This window comes from Rhinopithecus roxellana, chromosome 1 (genome assembly GCF_007565055.1).
Source record: "Rhinopithecus roxellana isolate Shanxi Qingling chromosome 1, ASM756505v1, whole genome shotgun sequence".
Classification (NCBI taxonomy): Eukaryota; Metazoa; Chordata; class Mammalia; order Primates; family Cercopithecidae; genus Rhinopithecus; species Rhinopithecus roxellana.
In genome coordinates, this window is record NC_044549.1 from 155,389,970 (window position 1) to 155,415,811 (window position 25,842).

Here is a 25,842-nt window from a genome sequence, read left to right on the forward strand (position 1 = left end):
CTGTCCCTGTGGCCCTTCTTAGGGGAAGTCGGTAGTGGAAGGATGCCATCTAGGAGCTCAGGGGCTTTGGGACGTACAACTCTGTTTTACAGTTGAGGAAACAGGCCCGACAAGGAGGCTTGTTAGTGGTGAGTTAGTGTCTTAACCAGGACCAGATTTTAAGCTTCTGAATTTCATGTCAGTGACTGAAAGTCAAAGGCGGGTTTATCTCAGCTTCTTTGAAGTATTTATGAGAATGGATCGGCTGCCAGAACCATGAGTTTAACCTCTTAGGCCACCTTTGTTGCCAGTGCTCATTGGAAACCGCTCCGCAGCAGTCTTGGAGGATTTTTTTTTTTTTTTTTAAGAAAATATGGCCTAAGATTTTCGGTAATAGACAAGAAAAGCCTAGATGGTGCTGAGGGGTGTGGGTCTCGGAGCTCGGGGGTTTGCGTGTTCAGAGTGGGATTAAGGCCTGGGCCAAAGACTTGCTGGGCGAGCCTCGATCCTGAAATCGCTCCCTTCCCCTTCCTAACATCCTTTGCATAGTAGCCTGGCGAGAAACCGGGTGTGTGTGTGTGTGTCTGTGTGTGTGTGTGAGGGGGTGGGGGTCATATGGATAGGCCAGAATTTGTGCCGCAACAGCTCCTCCGTCAAGTTTTCTTCCTCCGAGCTCGTGACTTAAGATGGCAAACGCGCGTCCGCATGCTGGCGGCCCCTAGCGGCAGCCGGCGCGCTCTGCAGCGGGAGACAGCGCCGTCTCCCCGGCCCAGGTCCGCGGGGATCGAATTCAGCCTCTCCCACTGCGGGAGCCGTCCGAGGCCGCGTCGGAGAAACGCGCCTCTGTTCGGGCTGGAAACGAATCTGGGAACGTGTTTGAAGTGCGGTCAAGTTTGACTCATCGCTTTCCAAGGACAGTTAGTGCCTTCCATCTTCATTAACGTGAATAAGGACCTTGGCTGACTTCTTTCCAGATCGGATTTTTAAAGGCATTGTTTGCTTGAGGAGATCATGCTTCTCCCCTCCCCCGCCAGCCCTTTTGCAAAGGCTGAGCCCAGTCCAGCCAGGACGGCCGAGGGATCTCTGCTCCGGGACGCGATTTGCTGGCATTGTCTTCGGGCCGTTCTGGAAGGCTGTCTCGCGCTGAGCGTATGGGGAACGTCCCTTTTGCAACTCCTCTTCAGATCTTGATGATAAAACACATCCCTCTGTTTTATTGCATTTCCTAGAAGCTTGCAGGCTTGCAAGAGCACTTTGGCAGGAAACGTGATAGAAATGAAAGTCAGGACATAATGTCCCCAGACACTTCGGTTATCCAAAGCGGCTGCCGAGGCCATCGCGTTATCAAATTCGCTTTTATCCACTGTCGCCTCCTGCACCCTCCCGTCCCCCAGCCAAGAGGGCGAAGAGTGTCTTCCCCCAAGAATAAAAGCAACTCCGCCGTTTGACCTCACCCCCTGCCGCCGGACCACGGTGGAGTCTGCAGCCGTGCAGCTAGTTGGCTGAGACACGGCTGAGACCGGGAGCCCCATGGCAGGGCCCCTGATGCGGGGTTCACTACGGCAGTTCCAGCCTTATTAAAATTCCTTGTCCTTGTCCCTAAACAGTGCTTTACACTTTCAAATTTCCCTTTGGATTTTTCAGCGGGTTATTGGAGTTATTAGATTACCAATAATCCAACAGCCGGCCTGGCTAGAGAGGAGGAGGAAGGGCGGAAGGCATTCTCCAAATCGGGAGGCTCTGGCCAAACTAGGTCAATGGGAAGGAGGGGAGGGGCGAGAAAGGGGTTGACGGTTTCAAACCTTGATGAAGGGCTCTCTCTAGTGTTAGGCAGCGGTAAAAACACCATTAGGTTTGAGCTCCCGGAACCACGGGACTCCTAATTTCCAATAAAAGCACTTACTTAATTTTAACTTCCCAGATTCTCATCTCTACCCCATATTAAATCCCAACCGTCTCTTTCACCTTTATCCTACCGGGCGAAGGGGTGAGAAAGCCTCAATGTAGGATTTTGAGACCAAAGAGACTCCGTCTTTGCAGACCGACTCTGACCCTTCCGCTGCCGCAGAAGGGATGAGCGGCGCAGTGTGACGCCACTGGCTAGTTTTAGGATCAGACTGCGGCCTTTGTGGCTGAGCCTTTCACTGTCCCCTGACCCCCGAAAGCGCACCCCGGAGCCTGCTACCGAGGCCAATTAGGACATGGCACCCGGGAGGGCCACAGGAAGGCGAGGCAACTTTTGAGAGTGCCAGTGCGTGCGCAGGGGTCGGGGCCCTGGCCTCTGCCGAGTCCAAGCAGTGTCTCTACGGTTTCCGGGAAATCGGTTTCGGAAATCCTTACGGCTTGGCAGCTCCTATTCTAAAGACTTTGGGCGGAAACCAAGGGGAGCTGGGTTCCCGTTCTTGCCAACGTAGGCGGAAGGGGTTTTAGATTTAGTTTTTCTCCAACCTTGCCAGGGGCGCCTATGATGGAAATCCTCAGCCCCTAGGGACTCCATCTTTTTGACCTTGAAGTCTCGCCCAAACATTCCCCTAAAAGAAAGGGGGTGAGGGAGAATGGAAGGCAAAAAGAGGGGAAAAAAAACAAACTTCGGAATCGGACAACTTAAAGTCTCGATATGAGCCTCGGATTGTATTCGAACTCCTGGGTTCTAGACCCAGCTCTGCTACTAACTTGTCTGACCTTCCCTATTTATAAATGGTTGTGGGTGAGAGGTTGGACTAGGTGAACTCTGAGAGCCCTGCACTCGGCGCGGACGAGGAATTTAGGGGAAAGTGTGCTGTATTCCCCGCGAGCCTTCCCCGGCGGCCCCGCCTCCCCGGGTGAATCCCCGGCGGCCGGCACAGCGCAGGCAGCGATCCTGGCGGCTGCCCGGGCCCGGCAGCTTCCTGGAAAGTTACTTCTTGTTGGAGCCGGCGATAGGCAAAGTGTGTTCCGTGAAATCCGCAGAGCCGAGATTGACTACGTTCCGGGAATGAGAGGGCTGTGCCATTCCCCTCATTGCCCGCTGCCTTGACGGCGTAACAGGGAAAAAAAAAAAAAAAAAAAAAAAAGGCATACACACAATGTTAGCTACCGAGGTGCACGAAAGGTTTTATTTGAATGTAACTAAATTAAGGGCCGCCACGGTCATACCACAAAGCCTCCATCGCGCCTTGAGGGGGGCTTCGAGGTGGATCGCCCAGGGGCGGGCAGTCCCTGGAAGACAGGTACGGAGTCGTCGGGGTGGGGTAGCGAGGTCTGCCTAGGCTTGCCCCGGCGCGCAAGGCTGGTGTTTGTGCTCTTCTGTGTGAGCGAGAAAATGGGGCTTCCTGGTGCCAGCCCAGGGGAGGAGGAAGGAAAAGGATGGGGTCTTTTGTATGGACTCGCCCTCTGGCTCTTAACCTCGCCTCTCGCTCTTATTTTCTCTCTCTCTCTCTCTCTCTCTCTCTCTCTCTCGTTTCTGCTGTCTTCTCTCTCTCTTTGTTTTTTTTTTTTTTTCTTTCAATGGAAAGTTCTTTTAAAGGATCTGCCTTCTCAAGGAGCCTAGTTGGCTATGCACAAGGAAAGCGCCAAAGGAGCTAAAGGGAGGAAGGGAGGAGAAAACATGTAACTCTACCGTGGTGGTTACTGACCCAGCGCGGGTGCAGGTTGATTGGGGTGGGAAGTCCAGGTCTGGGGGCAGCGAGCAAGTGGCAGTTTCTCATTGACAGCCCTGCTCCTTGGAGATTGTTTTTGTGGGTAGTCTTGTGTGTGGCATTGGTGGAATGGCTGAATCTAGGAGATGAGTCATGTCCAGAACTTGCTGGAAACTGGCTTTGAGATTTGGAGCAAGGCTTCTCACCTGGGGCCTCAGTTCCCTCCCTAATAAAGCAGTGCTGTTATAAGGATAAGATGCAATACTGAGGGGTGGGAAAGGACTAAGGGCTCGGTAAAAGTACAAACCAAATACTGGTGGTGCTTCCACACCTGCGGCATCTGGGGTGGGGGTGGTGACAACATTGCCCACACTCAACCCACACACTCAGGAGTCGGGGGTGGGGCTCTTAAGAAGAGTTGGCTTACAAAGGAGTGAAACTGCGCCTCGTGTGTGTACATTTGTTTTTGGCCAGGCAGAGGCTTAGGGTGAAAAGCCCAAGGCCTAGCTGACAGTGGACACAGGAGAATTTGTTTGTTTCAGTCCGTGTCTGGAGTGAGTCATTGCCCCTTGTCATGGTGAAATGGCAAATCTGGGCTTCCTGTGGTTCCAGAAGCCTGCGACTGGAAATCCACAAGCAAGCTGGTGGTTGAAGCTGGTTAAAGAACAGCCTAGGTATTCCAGAAGTGTTTGAGGATCCCTTCCATGAGGGAAGAGAGGAAAGTTTACAAGTAAACCTCCCATGTGTCTTCAGCTTTCTTTTGCAAAGGAGAAAATCCTTGAAGTTTGGTAAAGACCAAGTTAGTCTATCTCTCTTTGCCTATCTCGAGTTGGGCTGGGGAGAAGAGGAGATAGGTTCTTTTGTCTTTTTCTGTCCTCTCCCTTCCCCACTTCCTTCCCTCCAGTCCTCACTCGCTCACATGCACACACTAACCTTGGAGCCGATGGGATTGAGTGACTGGCACTTGGGACCACAGAGAAATGTCAGAGTGTTTGGTTACAGACTCAAGGAAACCTCTCATTTTAGAGTGCTCATTTGGTAAGACTCAGCAGCCTGGAATGGGGCAAAGTGTTTGTGTGGGGGAAGGAACTTAAAAATGAGATTCACCCACATCAGGGTGCTGTCTTGCATGTTCTACAGCACGTAGGCTGATTTGGAAAGGGGACAGGAATTTGAGCCAGAAGACCTAGGGCCAGGTCACCAACCATCTACATGGCCCAACATGACCTTGCTGGCCTCAGGCCCGTTTACCCGGAAAATAGCTCTAAAAGGTTCTGCTTTTTCTTTTTCCTTTTTACAGGAGGAAAGACAGTTCAAATATTGTTTTGTTTTGCAGCCCACATTTGATCATAAATGAGGGTCTTACACCTATGCTTTTAATGATGTTGTTTTAGAGAAGCCAGTTTGGAAGGAGGTACATATTTCATTAAATCTCTTTAAGGTTTAGAGCTCCCTGGCCAGTTCTCAGCTAAATCACATAGTTAAGTCTTTTACCAGCAGGGAGAAGCACAAACTTGGAAGCAATAGCATTCTGTCTGGTCTTAGACCCAGTAGGGAAGGGAGAGAAAACTTTGAAAAACAAGACAAAGGTTTTCAAGGAATACGTAGACATGACGTCTCAGGCTGTGTTCTGCAGAGTCTATATTCAGTCTTAATATTTCAGATAGGCAGGAAATACTGCCTAGCTGTTTGCCTTGAGCAAGCCACTGGAACCCCTAAATCTCAGTTTCATTGCCAGTGAAATAAGGATAAAGATATTGGCCCTATTGTCCTTGTGGAATCATTCTAAGACTTGAAAGATAATATTTTAGCAGGTTTTGAATGATGTCCAGTATATTTAGGCCACGGATGGATCATTATTGTTAATGTTGACAGAACCATTTTTCTTGTTTTTTATTTCCCATAAACTCAAGTGGCCTTTGGATGGTATAATTTTTTCTTTGAAGAAGGAAATGTATGTATGTATGTGTGTATGTATAACTAATTAATGTATGCAACTGTACTCCCAGTACTCAGGATAAAAACATTATTATCTCATAGCTTCGGGTGCCTGTTGTTTTCGTAAGAGCAGAGCTGGAAAATGTTTGTTAGCTTGTGGTAAAACCACACCAGCTGGCAAGCTGCAACTATCAAAGCAAAACTAAATGTGTATGTCCTAAAATAAGACTATAGTGGACAATCTTACATTCGTTAAATCAATTTCTGTTTGCTTTCTTCTCTTCTCTGCAGGTTTTGAGCAAAATTTTGGACTGTGAAGCAAGGCATTGGGTAAGTAAATAAAATTATATGCTTTAAAATGTTGGGACAAACTGTTTCTTTTGAATTTGCCAATACATGTGTTTCTGTGAACTTTGCTACTGTTCATTATGTGAGACAAGGATAACCAGTTCCCTCTACATCCCTCCTAGTCCCCATCCTTCACCTCTGTATTAGACTGTCTTAACACTTGCATGGTCAATCAGTCTGTTACTCTTTCTTTGTACAAACTAATTTAGCCAGCTACTGTGCACCAACAATATGCTAGCTCCTCAAGGTGCAAAAGTCAGGCAACTCTAAAGCCTAACAGTAGAGAGAGACCGATGGTGACTGAGATGATGACATAAGATACTTATGAGAATAGCTGTGAGTTTTGAGAACCTCCTATAAACGAGGAATGTATTTCCAACTTTTATAACCACGTAGGTATTACTACTTCCATTTGGGGAAACCAGAGCCCAAAACCAGTAAACAACCTGCTTAAAGTCCCACAGCTAGCAAAAGGCAAGTCTAGCCTGATAATCTTAAAACACAGTGTCTCAACCGGGCGCGGCGGCTCATGCCTGTAATCCCAGCACTTTGGGAGGCTGAGTTGGGTGGATCACGAGGTCAAGAGTTTGAGACCAGCCTGGCTAACATAGTGAAACACCATCTGTACTAAAAATACAAAAAAATTAGCTGGGCGTGGTGGCAGGCACCTGTAATCCCAGCTCAGGAGACTGAGGCAGGAGAATCGCTTGAACCTGGGAAGGCGGAGGCTGCAGTGAGCTGAGATTGCGCTATTGCACTTCAGCCTGGGTGACAGTGTGAGACTCCGTCTCAAAAAGAAAAAAAAAGAAAAAAACACAGTGTCTCTCCATTGCCACATACTCACTGCCTCTCAGTGCTTGGCAGGGTATTTGGTATGTGGGAAAAACACTCAACAAACATTCATTCCCTTTGCTTTTCCCCTAAAGGACTTTCTATCCCAGCTTGCTGGATAAAAGTTATTTTCCCCATTTTAAAACTGTGAAGAATAATAGCCAGAGTTGGGCTATGAATTGTTCAAAGATCAAACACAAGGGACCTGAGTTGCATTCTGTACCTTAGCAGGCTGAGCCACCTGCTCTGATACTCATGGCAAGCAGGAAACAGGTTCTGGAGGACTAACAGGATTTTGGCTTCTTTTTTCAAAAAGTGAAGACAAAATGGCCTCGCCGGCTGACAGCTGCATCCAGTTCACCCGCCATGCCAGTGATGTTCTTCTCAACCTTAATCGTCTCCGGAGTCGAGACATCTTGACTGATGTTGTCATTGTTGTGAGCCGTGAGCAGTTTAGAGCCCATAAAACGGTCCTCATGGCCTGCAGGTGAGGGGTCTGAAAGGAAAGGGTGGGTGAGTCAAAGTGGGGTGATGGTGCTGGCAGCCAAGCAAGGTGGAACATGGAGGCCTTTTACTGGAGACAACGTCTCGCTTTGTCTCCAGATCTCAGCACCATGACCTGGCAGAGTAGGCTCCCAAGTGAATGAATGAATGAACGAATGCACTTTTAGAAAAGAAAGAGTCATGTTCTATGGGCAGAGAGGGAGAAAAATTATTTACTGCCCCAAGAAAGGATGTGTTTGGGGCAGACATGGAGAACAACTTCAGTTGACCAGTGAAAAAATGACAGAAGATTTCAAATGAACTTTCTTTAAGTAGCTTAAGCAAGTTAATTTGAAATATTTTGCTCTTTTATGCTATAAATGTATTTATTTTATGCTACAACTGAATCTCCATGGGTGTTCAGAGTATATGTAAGAGTTAATGAGAGTGAACTAGCTGATTCTTCATGTTCATCAAGTATTTGAGTTTTCAAAGCAATTTAATATTACATGATATCATCTCCCTGGATCTTTTTAGTAGCCTTCAGTGTTATGCATTGCACTATTGTCTTCATTTTATTGATGGCAAAAGGAAAGCACAGGGAGGTTAAATGATGTAGAATCAGGGATCTCTATTGCTATTAGATAACTCATCCAACATCTACTCTGAGCACCTGATTTTTAATAGTGGAAATAACAGAGGCTTATAGAGATATAAAAATAATAGATAATGTTTGGTGAATGCTTACTATATGCCAGGCATCATTCTATATCCTTTACATTTTCATTCTTGCCACAACACTGTAAGGTAGACATGATTGTTCCTCCTACTTTAAAGATGAGTAAAGCAAGATGCAGAGAAGCTAAATATCTTACCCAAAGTTGCATAGCTACTTGGTGGAAGTCTGGCTCACTTCTGGCAACCCACTCAGAAAAAGTAGAATCAAGAATCAAGGCGATAGCCCAGAATTCTTGTTTACAATTGAGTACTCTTTCCACCACCAGGCAGCATGGCACCTGGAGGCATTGCTTGGGGTTTGACTTGGGTCTTCTAGGAATAACAGACCCTCTTTTAATCTATGGACTTTGATAAAAGGAGTAGAGTATAAAGATATAGGCATATTTTTATTTAGTTGTCATTCATACCCAAATTCTAAAAAAAGATAGAATTTTTAAAATAAGTATAAATGCAATGGAACAAGAGGGAATGCTTATGCCAAAGATAGACTAAGAATAGTTACTGCAAATGGGGGCTAAATTAACTCTGGTAATCCGTGCAGTTAAGACTAAAAGGAAAATAGGCCCTGTGACTTTAAGAATATTCAGTTAACCCCTCTGATCTTAGTTCCCCTATTTGTAAAGGCAGAGAATGATAGTACCTACCTTGCAGGGCTGTAAGGAGCAAAGGATAATGCAAGTAAGGTGCTTAATGACTCTCTGACATTTGGTAAGCTCTCCATGAATAGCAGCTATTATTAATTACCATAGAAGTTCTGGAGGTAGGCCCAGGGGAAAGGGGCTGAGTATCAGTGCTGACTGAAATGGATCACAGATTCTATACGTCTACTAGAATGGGCTATTTGTTTGTTTTACAGTGGCCTGTTCTATAGCATCTTCACAGACCAGTTGAAATGCAACCTTAGTGTGATCAATCTAGATCCTGAGATCAACCCTGAGGGCTTCTGCATCCTCCTGGACTTTATGTACACATCTCGGCTCAATTTGCGGGAGGGCAACATCATGGCCGTGATGGCCACAGCTATGTACTTGCAGATGGAGCATGTTGTGGACACCTGCCGGAAGTTTATCAAGACCAGGTGAGTTGCTGCCCGGGTGGAAGCCTCGGAGATGGAAGAGATAGTCCCCGATCAGAAACCTTTGATAATCCATGCATACGGAAGAAATACTCCTCTACGATATGCTGCAACCCACATTTCCACTCTTTTTGCACACTTCTGCTCTTCTTAACTCTTGTGCCCCAGGCAGACTTAACTCCTGTGGCTATGCAGATATGTCCTATGCGTTACCGCATCTTGCTTTCTTCCGTTCACTTAATATACCCTCTCCTCGACCCATCCTGCAAGGCCAATCTTGGATGCCAGCTATTCCGTGGAAGTTTTTCTGATGACCACTTTTCCTCCCTCAGCTCTTCCTCTGTGTTGTGAAGCATTTTGCCTGTGCTTTAAACTTTCCTTCTATTTTAATATTTGCATATGTATTTTAGTTCTCCTTTAGACTTCTATTACAACTATTTACATATGTGCCTTAGTTCCCTACCAGACTGTGGGCTGCTCAAGGTTACAGGGGCTATCTTACTCACCTTTTGTGTCACACTGCTCCTACTAGGCAGGACATTTATTGAATTGAATTGAGTTTAACCTCCTACCTGAGGGGTGATAAGACATGACCTTCATTTAAAGGTGAGGAACTTGAGATCCAAAGAAGGGAAGGGCTTCACTACGTGGAACAGAGACTCAGAGCTTAACTTCTTTAGAACCATTCGATCCAGCCATGCTAGAGTGATTGCATCCTCGCTCAAACAGAAGGGGTTTCCAGGCTGTGTTTGAAAACCTCCAGGAGCCAGAAACTCAGTGTTCCCAGAACCACACGGCATACCTTGGACAGTTAGAAAGCTTCTCTTTTTGGCTTCTCTTTAACTTTCTTATTGGTTCTAGCTCCGTTAACTGTCATCATGGTGAGCTTGCCTATTTATTTCACCCACATGATGGTCCTTCAGGTATATACAGCTAGAGTTCTTTGTCTCCTGTGGGTGCTAATGGTGGCAAGATCATCATTACTATTATTTACAAGTACTTTCAGTGGATCAGGCCTGGTGCTTAGAATGGCTGAGTAACTTGCTCCCTAGCTGCTAAGTGGCACAGCTGGATTTGCAAACCCGATCTGGCTGCTCTAGACCAGGGATTCTTGTATTGGCATTTGCTGCCTGTTCTCTATATAAGCTTTCATCAGCATCTGGACAAGTTCTTTCTTCAGTAGGTTACTCATTTGTGTATGATCCTCCAAATATGTCATACCAACATTGTATAAATTCCTCTTTTCCTGTTTCCCTATGTGTAAAATGGAGATAATAATAACCATCTTTCCTTCCTTTCAGGATTTTGCATGGGTGAAATGAGATAAGGGCTTTGAAAGTTTTATGTGAGCTATAAAATTTTATAACATCAGAAGAGCTATAGATTCACACATATGCATAGATATGTGCCTTAAACATACACGATTATGTCTAATCAGGCACAGATCATGCTGGTAATTCACTTCCCTTCTCTGGGCCTCAGTCTTCCCAATTGTAGGCTAGATTTCCAGGCTTCTAGTGTAAATGCCTTGTAATTGTATTTCCCTGCTCCAGAGCCATGTCACCTACGTCTAGCTAATTCAAACACAGATGTGGTTACGTAAGTGCCACTGGAAGGTCATCTGTTTAACAGTTCTGATTTCAGGCTGGTGTCTTTCCTCTTTTTTTCTCTCACAGTGAAGCAGAGATGGTTCCTGCCATCAAGCCCCGTCATGAAGAGTTCCTCAACAGCCGCATGCTGATGCCTCAAGACATCATGGCCTATCGGGGTCGTGAGGTGGTGGAGAACAACCTGCCACTGAGGAACGCCCCTGGGTGTGAGAGCAGAGCCTTTGCCCCCAGCCTGTACAGTGGCCTGTCCACACCGCCAGCCTCTTACTCCATGTACAGCCACCTCCCTGTCAGCAGCCTTCTCTTCTCCGATGAGGAGTTTCGGGATGTCCGGATGCCTGTGGCCAACCCCTTCCCCAAGGAGCGGGCCCTCCCGTGCGATAGTACCAGGCCAGTCCCCAGTGAGTACAGTCGGCCGGCCTTGGAGGTGTCCCCCAGTGTGTGCCACAGCAATATCTATTCACCCAAGGAAACAGTCCCAGAAGAGGCACGAAGCGATATGCACTACAGTGTGGCTGAGGGCCTCAAGCCTGCTGCCCCCTCAGCCCGAAATGCCCCCTACTTCCCCTGTGACAAGGTCAGCAAAGAAGAAGAGAGACCCTCCTCAGAAGATGAGATTGCCCTGCATTTCGAGCCCCCCAATGCACCCCTGAACCGGAAGGGTCTGGTTAGTCCACAGAGCCCCCAGAAATCTGACTGCCAGCCCAACTCGCCCACAGAGTCCTGCAGCAGTAAGAATGCCTGCATCCTCCAGGCCTCCTGGCTCCCCTCCAGCCAAGAGCCCCACTGACCCCAAAGCCTGCAACTGGAAGAAATACAAGTTCATCGTACTCAACAGCCTCAACCAGAATGCCAAACCAGAGGGGCCAGAGCAGGCTGAGCTGGGCCGCCTTTCCCCACGAGCCTACACTGCCCCACCTGCCTGCCAGCCACCCATGGAGCCTGAGAACCTTGACCTCCAGTCCCCAACCAAGCTCAGTGCCAGCGGGGAGGACTCCACCATCCCGCAAGCCAGCCGGCTCAATAACATCGTTAACAGGTGATTTCAGAGACAGTCTGGGTCTGAGGTCAGGGATTACCTGGGCAGGGTTCCACATCATTTCTTCTGATGGATACAAAGGTTTCTTCTTTCTTGCCTGAATTGCTGAGCCTATTAGAGGTGTGGAATCAGTGCATATTGATTGAGTTAGTCTAAGTAAGGAAGTATATTACACTGAAGTAGTGTATATGTTTTCACAGCAAGAGAGAATTCCCTTCTGGGGCAGAATAGCATTCTGTAAATCCCACAGGCACTTCCTGTGGTCTTGATGTGGCAGGGGACCATCCTGCTACCCTTGGACTGAGAGAGATTGTGTGTTACAGAGAAGCTCTGGCTCAGTTTGACCCTGGTCAGTGATCTTTCCGCAGATACTGTTTGGAGATAAACTTGAGGACAACTCTGGGGTCTCAGAGCCTGAGTGGGCAGTCCAGCTCTGGCCTCTGGGCTTGCCAACACACAGGGAGGAGAGGGTGGTCTTGAGACCCTGCCCCAGGTGCTGAGGCTGTCTTCACTCCTGCCCACAGGTCCCTGACAGGCTCTCCCCGCAGCAGCAGTGAGAGCCACTCACCACTCTACATGCACCCCCCGAAGTGCACCTCCTGTGGCTCTCAGTCCCCACAGCATGCAGAGATGTGCCTCCACACCGCCGGCCCCACGTTCCCTGAGGAGATGGGAGAGACCCAGTCTGAGTACTCAGATTCCAGCTGTGGTGAGTCCCTTTCCCTCCCTCCCCTTGTCAGGGAGAAGGAAGACCCCTCTGCTCCATGGGTTTTGTGCTCCATTTTACTTATGCTGTTGTCTCTGATTGGAACAGTCCTCAAATGGAAGTCCACTGGCACTCCAAGTCAGCAGCCGTTCATCCCACGCTTCGCTTCTTAGGGAACCGAGCTAACCAAAGCGAGGGATGGGGTATTAGAGTTGATCTGGGGTAATCAGGACTTACCACACAGTCTTTTTAGCTTCATTCCAGCACAAGTAGCTTGTGGGACTGGCTGTAACTCCCAGAGCTTTCTCCATTCCTCAATACCAAAACGACTGGGACTAACCTGTGTGCATGTTATTCTCTGCCAGACTGTACATTCTGCAAGGAGAAGCATCTGACCTTATTCATTCTTGCATCCCTCATAGGTAGTAGTAAGTCCCTAGCATGGAGTAGGAACTTAGTAATATTAGTCGAGTTAAAAGAGTTGAAGAGAATTATTGAATTGGAGTTTCTGGATAGTCAGTGGTTGCATTCCCAGTTTTTACCAGACAAAAAAGTCTAATTCTTCACCCAGCTCTGGCTACAGTAATAGAGCCCAGTAGTACCTAATCAGGGTTAAATCACCGTGACTTGTCATTTTCAAATTGTTACAACAAATGAAAAAAAAAAAAAATCAGCTGCTTCCACCAAGAGATTTGGCACAGAGTCATGGACCCATAGATGGAAGAGTGAGAACTGTCCCCTCCTGCCCCCTGGCTAGTTTTGCCTTTGCTCTGAACTCCAGTTCTTTTTCTCTGGGCCTCTGTTCCCACTTCCACCATCAGCTTTGGTCTCCCAATCTCACAGGAGGATTTGGAGACATGAGATCCAGATAGGTGCAAGGGTGACCACAGTGTTCATCATTAATTCCTCCTTCAGTGACCTCAAAGTAGAATTGAATTGACCTATATCTTACATTCCTGGAATGCTTTGTGTTTTATTTTGTGTAATATAATATCCTCCTGTGAGGTAGGCAGGACAGGGATTTATTATCTGACTTTGAAGACAGAGATACAGAGAGAGGCTCAGAGGTAAAGGGTCTTGCCTGAGGGCTTCTGTGTATCAGTGTAAATAAAACCATAAACTTATTTTTAAAAATCAATTCTCAGAGCTCTTGGGGAAAGAAAATCTCTGTTGAGCTTTCCTCACACTGGCGCAGGCCCTCTGAACACCTATTTGTTTGACCTTCCCTTCTGTACCTTAATTCAGTCCCTCTCCTTTCTCCCTTCTCTATGGCTAAGACTCTAAATGCTAAGAAAAATAAAGTCCCCACAGATCCTTTGCTCTGAGCTCCCATCAATGTCGGGTGGGTGAGTGAGGGACTGAGAGTTCAGTTTGGCACGGGGTAGCTACAGAGGAGAGTGGCCTTAGAGCCCTACCTCCCTTCCTCGTGCTGACGCTGGTGTCCCCCTACCACCCTCCAACAGAGAACGGGGCCTTCTTCTGCAATGAGTGTGACTGCCGCTTCTCTGAGGAGGCCTCACTCAAGAGGCACACGCTGCAGACCCACAGTGACAAACCCTACAAGTGTGATCGCTGCCAGGCCTCCTTCCGCTACAAGGGCAACCTCGCCAGCCACAAGACCGTCCATACCGGTATGGCCCTGCCGCACATGACCCGAAGTCTCCACAACTATTGGGGCAGGACAGGGAAAGGATCCTAGAGAAAGCTGCGTGGGGCCTGAAGACCTGGTGGGGCAAGGCAGGAGGCAGGCCCCATCCTGGCCTGAACGAGGGGCCTAACGCTGTCTTGTCTTTGCTTGGTGACCTTGACTCATCCACTCCCTGTGTCCTTTCTCTTTCCTCTGAGATGCTCTATCCTGCTTTTCTGCCTTTGCTGGGGTCAGAAGTGTTAATCCCATGTACAGGTGAAGAGACTTAAGTCTGGGGAAGACAAATAGATTCGATTTTTGTAAAGCCGGAAAAAAAAAAAAGTTCTCTTAATTTCTTTCAATAACTTGTTCCTTATCAACTCACATTCCTTTACCAGGTAGCTTCTCATGACCTGATTGTTGTTTAAAATCTCTCTTAGTACTGTAAATGGCCCTATTGTCCCAGAAACTTTCAGGAAGGAAGGTTCAGCCATTCTATTGGTTTCCTCTGCCTGAGCATCTACTCAGACCCAAGCCCCACCCCTCTTGCAAATGGAATCCAGCTGTAGTTGCCACAACTGGAAAAATATGTTTGTTCTAAAAGAGGGGAACTAGAGCAGCCTGATTATGTCTCCCTGGTGAATGAGTTGATGAATGAAACTGTCTTATTCAAGGGAAAAGCTAGAAGAGTCTTCCCAGGTAATCTGAAGTAGCCCCTCAGGTTGCAGAAAGGGAAACTGAGGCCCAGAGAAGGAGAGTGACTTGTCCAGGTTTCACAGGCAGATCATCTTAATGACAAAGCTGCTTCTAAAGCCCAGGCTTCCTGGAACCTCCCCCTCTCCTATCCCACACCTGGCATTGTTGCTACTCCATGCCACCACTTGTTTCTTGGCCCTGGTCCCCTGCAAGGTATGCAGGTGTGTGTGAGAGGGCTGGCAGGCATGGGGCAGGCCCCTGGATTCTCTCTCCGACATTCCCTAAGGGAAAGGAAAACACAAGTGTCCTCAGGGAGGAGCAGGCCGCTTAGGAATCCAGGAGCCAGAGACTGCAGAGACCTTCCTTATTGAATATGGCTTTTCTTTTTCCCCTTTTTTCGGTAATAGGTGAGAAACCCTATCGCTGCAACATCTGTGGGGCCCAGTTCAACCGACCAGCCAACCTGAAAACCCACACTCGAATTCACTCTGGAGAGAAGCCCTACAAATGCGAAACCTGTGGAGCCAGATTTGTACAGGTGAGCAGAGTGGCCTGGAGAAAGGACCGGTCAGTCCCTGTGTGCTGATGAGGGGCTGCTCAGAGGCCTGCAACCCACCCCAGGTGACCTCTCATGCTTTCTTCTTCATTCAGGTGGCCCACCTCCGTGCCCACGTGCTCATCCACACTGGTGAGAAGCCCTATCCCTGTGAAATCTGTGGCACCCGTTTCCGGCACCTTCAGACTCTGAAGAGCCATCTGCGAATCCACACAGGAGAGAAACCATACCATGTACGTAAGCCTCTTGAGGCCGCTCTCTGGCCTGCGGGGATGTGGAGGGCAGGGAAGGAGGTGGAGCAGGGAGACAGTAGAACTGTTTGCTACCATCTCAAGCACACAGTGGGGCAACCACTATGCTAATGGTTGGAAGACCTAGATCTGGATCTGATGGCCAGGCACCCTGCTTGACCTTGGCCCAAGCCTTAGGGCACTCGTCTTTAAAATGGGGGTATCGGACTAGGTGATCTGGGCCTTAGAGAAGAGTCTAGACTGTGGATACATATATTTGATTCCCTCCACCTGGATTCATTCATTTCACAAATACTTATTGAGTGCCTACTAGACACCCCATACTGGGCTAGATGCACATTTAAGAGGAGCTAAGGTGCTTGAGAAGGAACACTCTCGGGAGGAGGAGAACAAAAAGAATGTTATAAGAATTAATGATGTTACAAGAAAAAATTATTTTAAAAAAGCATAGAGAAGAGTCATTTTAAGAAAGAGGAGGTGGCCAGCTGTGCAGCACGACACTGTGGGTGGGTCCCTGGGATTGTAGAGTTCTAGGGCTGGGTCTCAGCAGTTACAGCCTGTGTGCCAATGTCTGAACATTCCATGAACTAGGAATGGTTTTTACAATTAAAAAGCAAAAGAATATTTTGTGCCGTGTGCAAAGTATATGAAATTTAAATTTCGTTGTCCCTAAGTAAAAGGTTATTGGAACACAGCCATGCTCATTTGTGTACATTTTGCCTGTGGTTGCTTTGAGGATTTGATGACATCCTTCTAGGTGGTGAGGGGAACAACAAGTAATCAATGAATGGGAAATTTAAATTTCATTGTCCCTAAGTAAAAGGTTATTGGAACACAGCCATGCTCATTTGTGTACATTTTGCCTGTGGTTGCTTTGAGGATTTGATGACATCCTTCTAGGTGGTGAGGGGAACAACAAGTAATCAATGAATGGTTAACCTACCTACCATGTTAACCTGCAAAACATGGTTATTTTTGTTCACTTGTTTATCAAGCTGTGAGTGAATATCTTCTTACTTGCTGTTTGTTCTTGGGCAAATTAGTTATCCCCTTAGCACCTTGATTTCTAATCTGTAAAGTGAGTTTGATAATAGTGTCTACTTCATGAAGTTGTAGTATTAACTAATTATTAAAGTGTCGAGTGTAGCACAGGCATATAGTAACAGTAAAATAAATATCTACTATGATAATGATTTGCTAGAATTTTAGATGCATAGGATATCAGAGTTGAGAATGACTTTCAGCCTGTATTGACCCAGCTATTCAGAAGGGAGATCCAAGGCCCGGAGAGAGAAATGACATGGCTGGGGACACACAGCGGTGAATGGCATAGATACGGTAGACCCTGTGTCTCCCAAGACCAGAGATTTTACACATGGCCCTGCTCATTTTTTATTTGTCTTAATCTATTTCCATTTTCACTTTAAAACATATACTCTATCTGAACATATTTTATTACCCTTTTTGTCTTAGAATAGTTTTAGATTTATAGAAAAATTGCAAAGATTGTACCGAGGGCTCCAAGCTGTACCCATTTTATCCTATTGTTAACATCTTACGTTAGTTCCATAGATTTGTCACAACTAATGAACTAATACTGATATATAATTGTAAGCTAAAGTTCATATTTACTTACATTTTCTGTTTTTATCTAGGAATGTCCTTTCTCATTCAATATCTCCTCTAGATTACCCCTTTACATTTTGTCATCCATGTTACTTCTGAGTAACTTTTATCTAAACTAAAGTGCTTATTACCCATTCGTTGAATTCAATCAAGAAATGGCTCCACTTGCTAATGTTTAGTCAGCTTATCTAAGATACATACCCTACGAAAGAATATCACTGCATTTAAAAACATTTACCCTAGACTCCAGAATATCCATGAATTCAGACTGATCTAGTCCATTTGTCCAGGTGTGTTTAGATTAATTGTATAATTGGAATAAGTGGTACGTTCTGTTAGGTACTAGGAAGATTATAAAGTTCAGAGAAAAATAGCCATTGTCCCTCAAAGTGTTACCCCCTTGAGAAGGATCCATGCACACGGAGGGCTGTGTGGTAAAGGTAGAACTCTTACAGAGGCTCAAAGGAAAACAGGGATTATTTTCATCCTTGAGAGATTCAGAAATGACGTAATAATTAGAGGAGTTTGCATCTAACTGCATTTTTGGATAAGACTTGAACTTGTGGAGTTAAGGCAGGGAAGGACATCTCTAGCAAGGGAGAAGCAGAAGCAACACTTGGGAAAGCAGGGAATGGACATTTGCACGATGCTAGCTTACCTGTTGGCAGAAGCCTGGATGCATATGGGTTCTTCACCTGGCCTTGGAGAGGCAAGAGCTGCCCCTGTGCCTTGTAGGGAGAATCTTCCTCTCTGGGTCTTTGAGCAATGACACCTTTCTTGGGTTGATGACAGCTAACAGTTTGCCTCTGATGTCCCTGCAGTGTGAGAAGTGTAACCTGCATTTCCGTCACAAAAGCCAGCTGCGACTTCACTTGCGCCAGAAGCATGGTGCCATCACCAACACCAAGGTGCAATACCGCGTGTCAGCCACTGACCTGCCTCCGGAGCTCCCCAAAGCCTGCTGAAGCATGGAGTGTTGATGCTTTCGTCTCCAGCCCCTTCTCAGAATCTATCTACCCAAAGGATACTGTAACACTTTACAATGTTCATCCCATGATGTAGTGCCTCTTTCATCCACTAGTGCAAATCATAGCTGGGGGTGGGGGGTGGTGGGGATCGGGGCCTGGGGGACGGGGAGCTGCTGCAGCTCCCCGTCCCCCACTGCCATAAAACATTAAGAAAATCATATTGCTTCTTCTCCTATGTGTAAGGTGAACCACGTCAGCAAAAAGCAAAATCATTTTATATGTCAAAGCAGGGGAGTATGCAAAAGTTCTGACTTGACTTTAGTCTGCAAAATGAGGAATGTATATGTTTTGTGGGAACAGATGTTTCTTTTGTATGTAAATGTGCATTCTTTTAAAAGACAAGACTTCAGTATGTTATCAAAGAGAGGGCTTTAATTTTTTTAACCAAAGGTGAAGGAATATATGGCAGAGTTGTAAATATATAAATATATATATATATAAAATAAATATATATAAACCTAAAAAAGATATATTAAAAATATAAAACTGCGTCAAAGGCTCGATTTTGTATCTGCAGGCAGACACGGATCTGAGAATCTTTATTGAGAAAGAGCACTTAAGAGAATATTTTAAGTATTGCATCTGTATAAGTAAGAAAATATTTTGTCTAAAATGCCTCAGTGTATTTGTATTTTTTTGCAAGTGAAGGTTTACAATTTACAAAGTGTGTATTAAAAAAAAAACAAAAAGAACAAAAAAATCTGCAGAAGGAAAAATGTGTAATTTTGTTCTAGTTTTCAGTTTGTATATACCCGTACAACGTGTCCTCACGTGCCTTTTTTCATGGAAGTTTTCAATGATGGGCGAGCGTGTGCCATCCCTCTTTGAAGTGTAGGCAGACACAGGGACTTGAAGTTGTTACTAACTAAACTCTCTTTGGGAACGTTTGTCTCATCCCATTCTGCGTCATGCTTGTGTTGTAACTACTCCGGAGACAGGGTTTGGCTGTGTCTAAACTGCATTACCGCATTGTAAAATATAGCTGTACAAATATAAGAATAAAATGTTGAAAAGTCAAGTGGGCTTGGTCTGGAGGGCTTTTCTTGCATTGGAATGGGGCCTGGCCTGGGTCTTGCTCCCTCAGCTCCTAACCTAGTGGAAAATGCTCTTGGAGGGGAGGGCTGCTGGCTGCTGCAGTCTCACAAAGGAGCATCATTTGAGATGACGCTAGGTTCCTGGTACCTTGGCATGAACGCACATTTGGATCCCAGCACCAGGAGAGACTGTGGACTCCAGGCCCTTTCTGAAGAGCTCAGGTGGGAGATTTTGGAAGGATCTCCCACTCAGCTCTAGGCTAAGCATTTTGTTTGTTTGTTTGTTTGTTTGTTTGTTTGTTTGTTTGAGACAGAGTCTTGCTTTTTGTCTTCTAGTCTGGAGTGCAGTGGTGCGATCTCAGCTCACTGCAACTTCCGCCTCCTGGGTTCCAGTGATTCTCCTGCCTCAGCCTTCCAAGTAGCCGGGATTACAGGAACACACCACCACGCCCAGCTAATTTTTTGTATCTTTAATAGAGATGGCGTTTTGCCATTTTGGCCAGGCTGGTCTCGAACTCCTGACCTCAGGTGATCTGCCCACCTCAGCCTCCCAAAGTGCTGGGATTACATGTGTGAGCCACCATGCCCGGCCTAGGCTAAGTATTTAATGACTTCCCTGCTAGCTCTGCTGACATAGGCATCTCTTCTTCCTCTGGTCCTCCGTTTGCCCAGTCTTGGAAGTGAGAAGGCCCATCTTGCTTCCTGGCTTCACAAACAATTTCTCTCCACTCAGCTCATGGCGCAGTATGAAGGCATGTGGCTCCAGACATGTATTTCTCAGCCTGAGTGCATGTGGGCTTTTTGGTGTCTGCTGGGTGATGGGCAGACATCTGCAGACTCAGAAGCTTTATGAATGGTTAGTAGCCAAGCAAACCTCTGTCCCTGCAGAAGTGCCCTGTCTCAAGAGCCCTGTGGTAGAACTCAGCCACCTCCTCCAGTGTGACTTGGGACAAGTACTTTCCCTCTGGGTCCCCCTTCCCAACCTTCACCATTTATGATTCCCTGATTCAGATGCAAGTTCACCTAGCTTGCTTTGGCACCTAGTTTTATTTTACCTCAAAAAACCCCAAGGATCAAGTTTGACCTGAGAATAGCGAGGAAAAGTGTGGTTCTGGTCACTGGCCCAGAGGAGAAGCCTGCACACCCCCCTTCCTGTTCCTGGGTGGCAATGGAGAGGGCATGTGGAGTTGAGCCTGTCCCCAGGGCCGTGGGCCCACTTGTTGGGCAGTCGTGTCCCTTGGCAGTGCCTTTGCAGCAGGCTCCGAGCACGTGCTGGGAAGCTATGGGAGCTGACTACGCAGCGCCCCACAGAGAGCCTCAGAAAGGCACAGCACCCTCTGCCAGCTGCATGGCCTTTCAGCTCAGGTTTCCTTTGAAAATGACTTTAAAGGACTTGCCAGCTCGAGGCCTCAACTCACCCTGCTCTTTGAAAAGGGAGAAAATGATCCCTCTGCTCCCATAGAAACTTGGCAGAAGAACTTACAAAACAGACAGCTTCAGGAATGACAATTCACAGGCCTAAGGGAAGCTGGCCCCAGGGTCCCTTTGCTCCCAGAGTACCTCCAAGTTTGTTTGCATTTCATTACTGTTTAATAGAGAGATGGAGGGGCGAGGGCAGATAGCGTGGGTGGCCATTTAAACAAAAGGGAAGATCAAAGAGTGAGTGACTGCAGCCAATTGACAATCAATAATAACTAAAAAGAAAAGTCTCTAATTAGATAAGCCAGGGCAAAAGGAATATAAAAACTTTACTAAAAAGCATGATGTAAATGCAACTTTTCACCAATACATGGAATATGCGTGATGTTCTACATTGTGGGATTTTTAGAGGATAGGTTTCTGAGGACCAGGGTGATAAGGATGTGTAAGGGGTAATCTCAGAGAAGCAGGGTGGTCAGAACTATGCAGAGCTATTTAGGAGTTGGAAGGGATGGGATGGTACTATCATCTAGCTCAGATCTTGCATCTGACCCATGAAAAGATTGAGGCAGGAGGGGTGAAGGCACTTTCCTACTGCCACCCAGAGCCTGGGGTGGGGAGTGGAGAACAGGCTCCTGCTCCTTACACAACCCTAAGGGAAGGACAACCAGAGGCAAATATTCCATTTTACTTTTTAATATTTATTTATGTATTATTTTATTTTTCTTAGAGATGGAGTCTTGCTCTGTCACTCAGGCTGGGGGGCAATGACATGATCACAGCTCACTTGAACTCCTGAGCTCAAGCAATCCTCCTGCCTCAGACTCCAGAGTAGCTGGGACTACAGGGGCACACCACCATGCCTGGTTACACAGGTTCTGTTTTAAATATGGGGAAATGGAGGCAGGAACTGGTCCGAGGTCGTGCAGCTGAAAGTGTCCAGGTGTGCTGAGTTCACATGATGGTTGTCAGTAGAACTTTAATCTGCTCAATTCAATCGTTAGGCCTCAGGCTTCTTGCAGAAATGAGCTATTCCCTTTGGAATCTGGGTTTCCATTTTCTCTCTCTGTCTCACTCACAGTAATAATTAATAATAAGGTTGGTCGCAGTGGCTTACCCCTGTAATCCCAGCACTTTGGAAGGCCGAGGCAGGCGGATCACTTGAGGTCGGAAGTTCGAGACCAGCGTGGCCAACATGGTGAAACTCCGTCTCTACTAAGAATACAATTAGCCAGGCATGGTAGTGCAAGCCTGTAATCCCAGCTACTAGGGAGGCTGAGGCAGGAGAATAGCTTGAACCCAGGGGGTGGAGTTTGCAATGAGCCAAGATCATGCCACTGCACTCCAGTCTGGGTGACAGAGTGAGACGCTGTCTCAAAAAAATTTAATAATAATAAAAAACTGTCTTGTGTTTACCAGAGACATGCATTGGTAAGCACTAGGAGAATTAGAATGAGGAAGAGAAGCAGAGAAAAGCTGAATCCTGAAGAGTGCTTGGGGCCTCATTAATGGCAGAGTTCCAGAACTAGGATGACCGTTCAGAATCTAGTTTTGTGAAGCTTATAATTGTGTGGGGGTTTCTAGTCTTAGATTTCTAGGATAATCCATCCCTCTTATAACCACTTAATAGTGGGGTCACTGCCTCCATTTCTACACCACTGCCATTACTTAGACTGGCCTGTATGAGTCTATTTCCTGGAACCAAAAGAGCATAATTTATACACAGATAGCCACGCTTCTGGGGTGTTTGTCATTAGAAGGACCCTAACACTTCTTTGACTAGGCCCAAGCTTCTCTATAGTGGAGGCCAAGGCATGCTGTAATCCCTCCAAGGTAAGAAACAAGATGTCATTTACCGAAAATACTGTACCCAATTGGAAAGGCAATGCTCCTCCCACCCCCAGAGCAGAGATAGGAGGCTTCCAAATGGTACACAGAAGCCCAGCCCTACCGTGGACATGCTCCCCATTACACGAAATACAGCATCCAGGGCCTGTCTCCAAAGAAGAGAAAGCTTCAGCATTCACTAAGAAAGTGGCCTTCTCTCATTCTCTATGACTCATGGGAGAAAAAAAGAAAAAAATAATAACATAAAACAGTGGCCTTCTAGAAAGACAGATGCCCAGGCAGGAGGACTCTGGAGTCTAGGAAAGGGGCCTAGTGGGGTTTACAGCTCCTGAGTACTATATTGTTCCCAAACCTTTGGGGTCTAGCCCCTTATTAAATGAGGCTGACTCATTTAACCCCAGATGACAGCTGCTCAACATATCTGAAAGATGAGTTTCCTGGGTCTTTCTTTCCCTTTAGGACCCCAAGAAGGCAGGTTGGGTATGTAAATACATATGGAGTTGGGATCACAGAATATTGTAACTGGAGAGAGCTTAGCGATGATAATTTCTTCCATAGGCAAGGAAACCAGGCCTGAAAGGAAAGGTGACATGCTTAAGGTCACACCAAGAATTCTTATCAAACATCACCTAACTCCCAGTGAGGTTTGTAATGTGGTTCCAGCCCTTAAAGGGTTTGTAGTCAAAATCACAAAACAAACCATGGACATATATGGAAGGAAAATTACAAGGAAACACAAAAATATATAAAACTATGGCTAATACATGATGTTCCTCAATGAGAACATATGGGCACAGGGAGGGGAACATCAAACACCGGGGCCTGTCGGGGAGTTGGGGTCTAGGGGAGGGATAGCATTAGAAGAAATACCTAATGTAGATGATGGGTTGCATGGCACAAGTATACCCGTATAACAAACCTGCACATTCTGCATATGTATCCCAGAACTCAAAGTATAATTTTAAAAAATGATGTTCCTATGGATTCAGCATATCTTGAGAAGGGGCATGTTCAGAATGGCAAATTGTTCTTTCAGGGCAGTACAAGGTGGACAGCCTTGTTGAGCTGCTGGCCCATGGAGAGGCACTCTCAGGGTTTTCACGTGCCTCCCACTGGTTCTGTGGAACTTCAGTGCCTCCTTCCATCTGGACAGAGCTGTCCTTTGATGTCACCAGTAGGAGTCACCTCTAGAGATGTATTAGTTTGCCAAGGCTGCTGAAACAAAGCACCGCAAACTGAAACGGCTTAAACAATAGAATGTTATTCCCTCATGGTTCTGAAGGTTGGAAGTCCGAGATCAAGGTGTTGGCACTGTTGGTTTCTTTTGAGGCCTATAAGGAAGAATCTGTTCCAGACTTCTCTCCTAGCTTCTGGTCATTTCCTGGCAATCTGGCACTCTTGGCTGGTAGAAGTATCACCTCAATCTTTTCATCTTCACATGGTGTTTCTGTGTTTGTGTCTTGGTATCCAAAGTTCTTCCCTTTTTATGAGGTCTTCACTTGAGTTAGATTAAGGCCCACTCTAATGACCTCAACTTAACCAATTACATGTGCAATGACCCTATTTCCAAATAAGGTCACATTCTAAGGTACTAGAAGTTAGGACTTCAATATATGAATTTTGTGGGGACATGATACAACTCAACAGAGGCTGTTTATGGGAAGAAAGATGAGGAAAAAGGCTCTCAGAAAAGGTGCCACCCCAGCTTCTTGTTTGTACTTTCTTCTAGCTGTCAAAGACTCAGAGAATTGAGATTTGAAGAGCCTTCTCATTACCAGTAGGCTTTACACTCATGGTCTCAATTACCCTCATGACAACTCACTGAAGTGGGTTTCTCTTATCTCTTACAGATGAGGTGAATGGGGAACAAGAAGGTCATGGCACTTGGCTAAGATCAGGCAATACGTCTCTTCTTTCTTTAGTTTTGTCTTTTATGTCACTGGTGGGTCTCTGTCCAAAAGAGCAGGACAGAACAAAATAATTGTGCTCCGTGAACAATCACACTTCGATCATGCAGATGGGAGAAAACCCTAGATCCAGGTAGGTCTTTGTGAAATAGGAATCACCAAGAACTTACATACCAGACCATCATGGGCTTGATAAAAACCCCTTAACAAGAGCTGAAGACTATTATCGTTAATCATGTCTGAATAAGCATGGAATATTTGAGCTTACCCCACTAATGGTCTCATCCAGCAGTTCTGGACCATAGGGAGCTTTCAGACATTCTGCTGCCTGCTCTCCAGGTGATTCTGACCTAGAACCAGGAGTGAGAATTCTGATCAAATCCAACTCTATCATAAAGGAAAGGAAGCCAAGTGACATTAAGCAAAGAAATTCTATGAGGACTAGGGCACAGCTCCCCCAAAGCCTATGCCAGTATTAGTTCCTCAGAAATCATACTACCTTGATTTCCTATTTCCACAAAACTTAGTGCTGCCACTAAATGGTTACCTTCTTCATATACATTCATATGTCTGATTACTTCTTTGGCACAACCCTGGAGAGGGGAACCTTGTATCAATGAACAGGAATTATAAACAGGAAGAACTCAGCCTGATAGAATAAAGGATTTCCTGCTGTCTAAAGGTGGAACGGGCTTTGGATGAGCATCCGAACTCATCACTGAAGGCAATTTAAGTTCAAGATGCGTGGTGACTTGGCAGCAATCTTGGCTTGCAGGGAGGGTTGGATTAAATGACTCTAAGGCCCCTTTCAAACTTGAGACTATAGAAGATCCTATGCCATTTAGAAACTGATGTTGATCATGGCGAGGGATTCAGAGTATGTGTTTCCTCCTAGGAGTCTCAGGACGGAAGGGCCATGGAAGTCTGGGGGCCATTTGCGGAGGAGTGGATGGCTCCTGTAACCTGAATTAACCTGCACTCCAAGGACCAAGTTGTGTCTGTCTTTGTTTTTTGTTGGTTTGTGTGTTACTTTTTCCCCTAACGTACAGAGGCTTACGGTTTCACACATATCATTTTCTGAGAGTGAGGCTATAACCTCATATCTCATCATTTCTACCTGGTGCACCCTATTCTTCAGTCACATGGAGAAGCTCACCATTTCCCAAACCTGTAAGGCTTCAGTGTCTTTGCAAACACCAAGACCCCTGCCTAGCAAGTCTCTTTTCTCCATTTACCCTCCCTTCAGTCCCTCTCTTCTTCCAGACTGTGAATTTCTTCAGCCTGAGCAACTGTGAGCATGTGTACAAGTTTGTCGAGTGACGGAGTAAAAGAGTGAGGGCGTGATTACGGGTTCCTGTTGGTCCCTGCTTTCTCTAAGGCTGTTCTACTGGTGCAGTCTAGCAAATAGTCACAAGGTGGCAGGGTAGACCAAGCGGTGAAGGCTGCAGGTGCCACTTTTTCTGGCTCCAGGGAAGTAGGAAGGTAT

General features: G+C 46.3%; 1 protein-coding gene and 1 long non-coding RNA gene across 2 annotated transcripts in view; one reads left to right on the top strand and one right to left on the bottom strand.

The window, feature by feature from the left end:
* The window catches only part of BCL6 (BCL6 transcription repressor), a 23,874-nt gene extending 4,708 nt beyond the window's left edge, over positions 1-19,166 (top strand). Inside the window, 10 exon segments of the mRNA XM_010352590.2 lie at positions 5,826-5,864; positions 7,030-7,200; positions 8,791-9,012; positions 10,686-11,379; positions 11,381-11,658; positions 12,183-12,367; positions 13,828-13,995; positions 15,095-15,225; positions 15,339-15,476; positions 17,942-19,166. Of these exon segments, the coding sequence (XP_010350892.1) occupies positions 7,040-7,200; positions 8,791-9,012; positions 10,686-11,379; positions 11,381-11,658; positions 12,183-12,367; positions 13,828-13,995; positions 15,095-15,225; positions 15,339-15,476; positions 17,942-18,085 (2,121 nt within the window). The 5' untranslated portion in view covers positions 5,826-5,864; positions 7,030-7,039 and the 3' untranslated portion in view covers positions 18,086-19,166.
* Positions 8,305-25,842, bottom strand: part of LOC104653582 — a 29,984-nt gene continuing 12,446 nt past the window's right edge. Inside the window, exons 2-3 of the long non-coding RNA XR_746703.2 lie at positions 24,625-24,743; positions 8,305-8,348 (exon numbers count right to left, since the gene is read on the bottom strand). This is a non-coding gene — a long non-coding RNA (uncharacterized LOC104653582). The remainder of the gene's footprint in view (positions 8,349-24,624; positions 24,744-25,842) is intronic.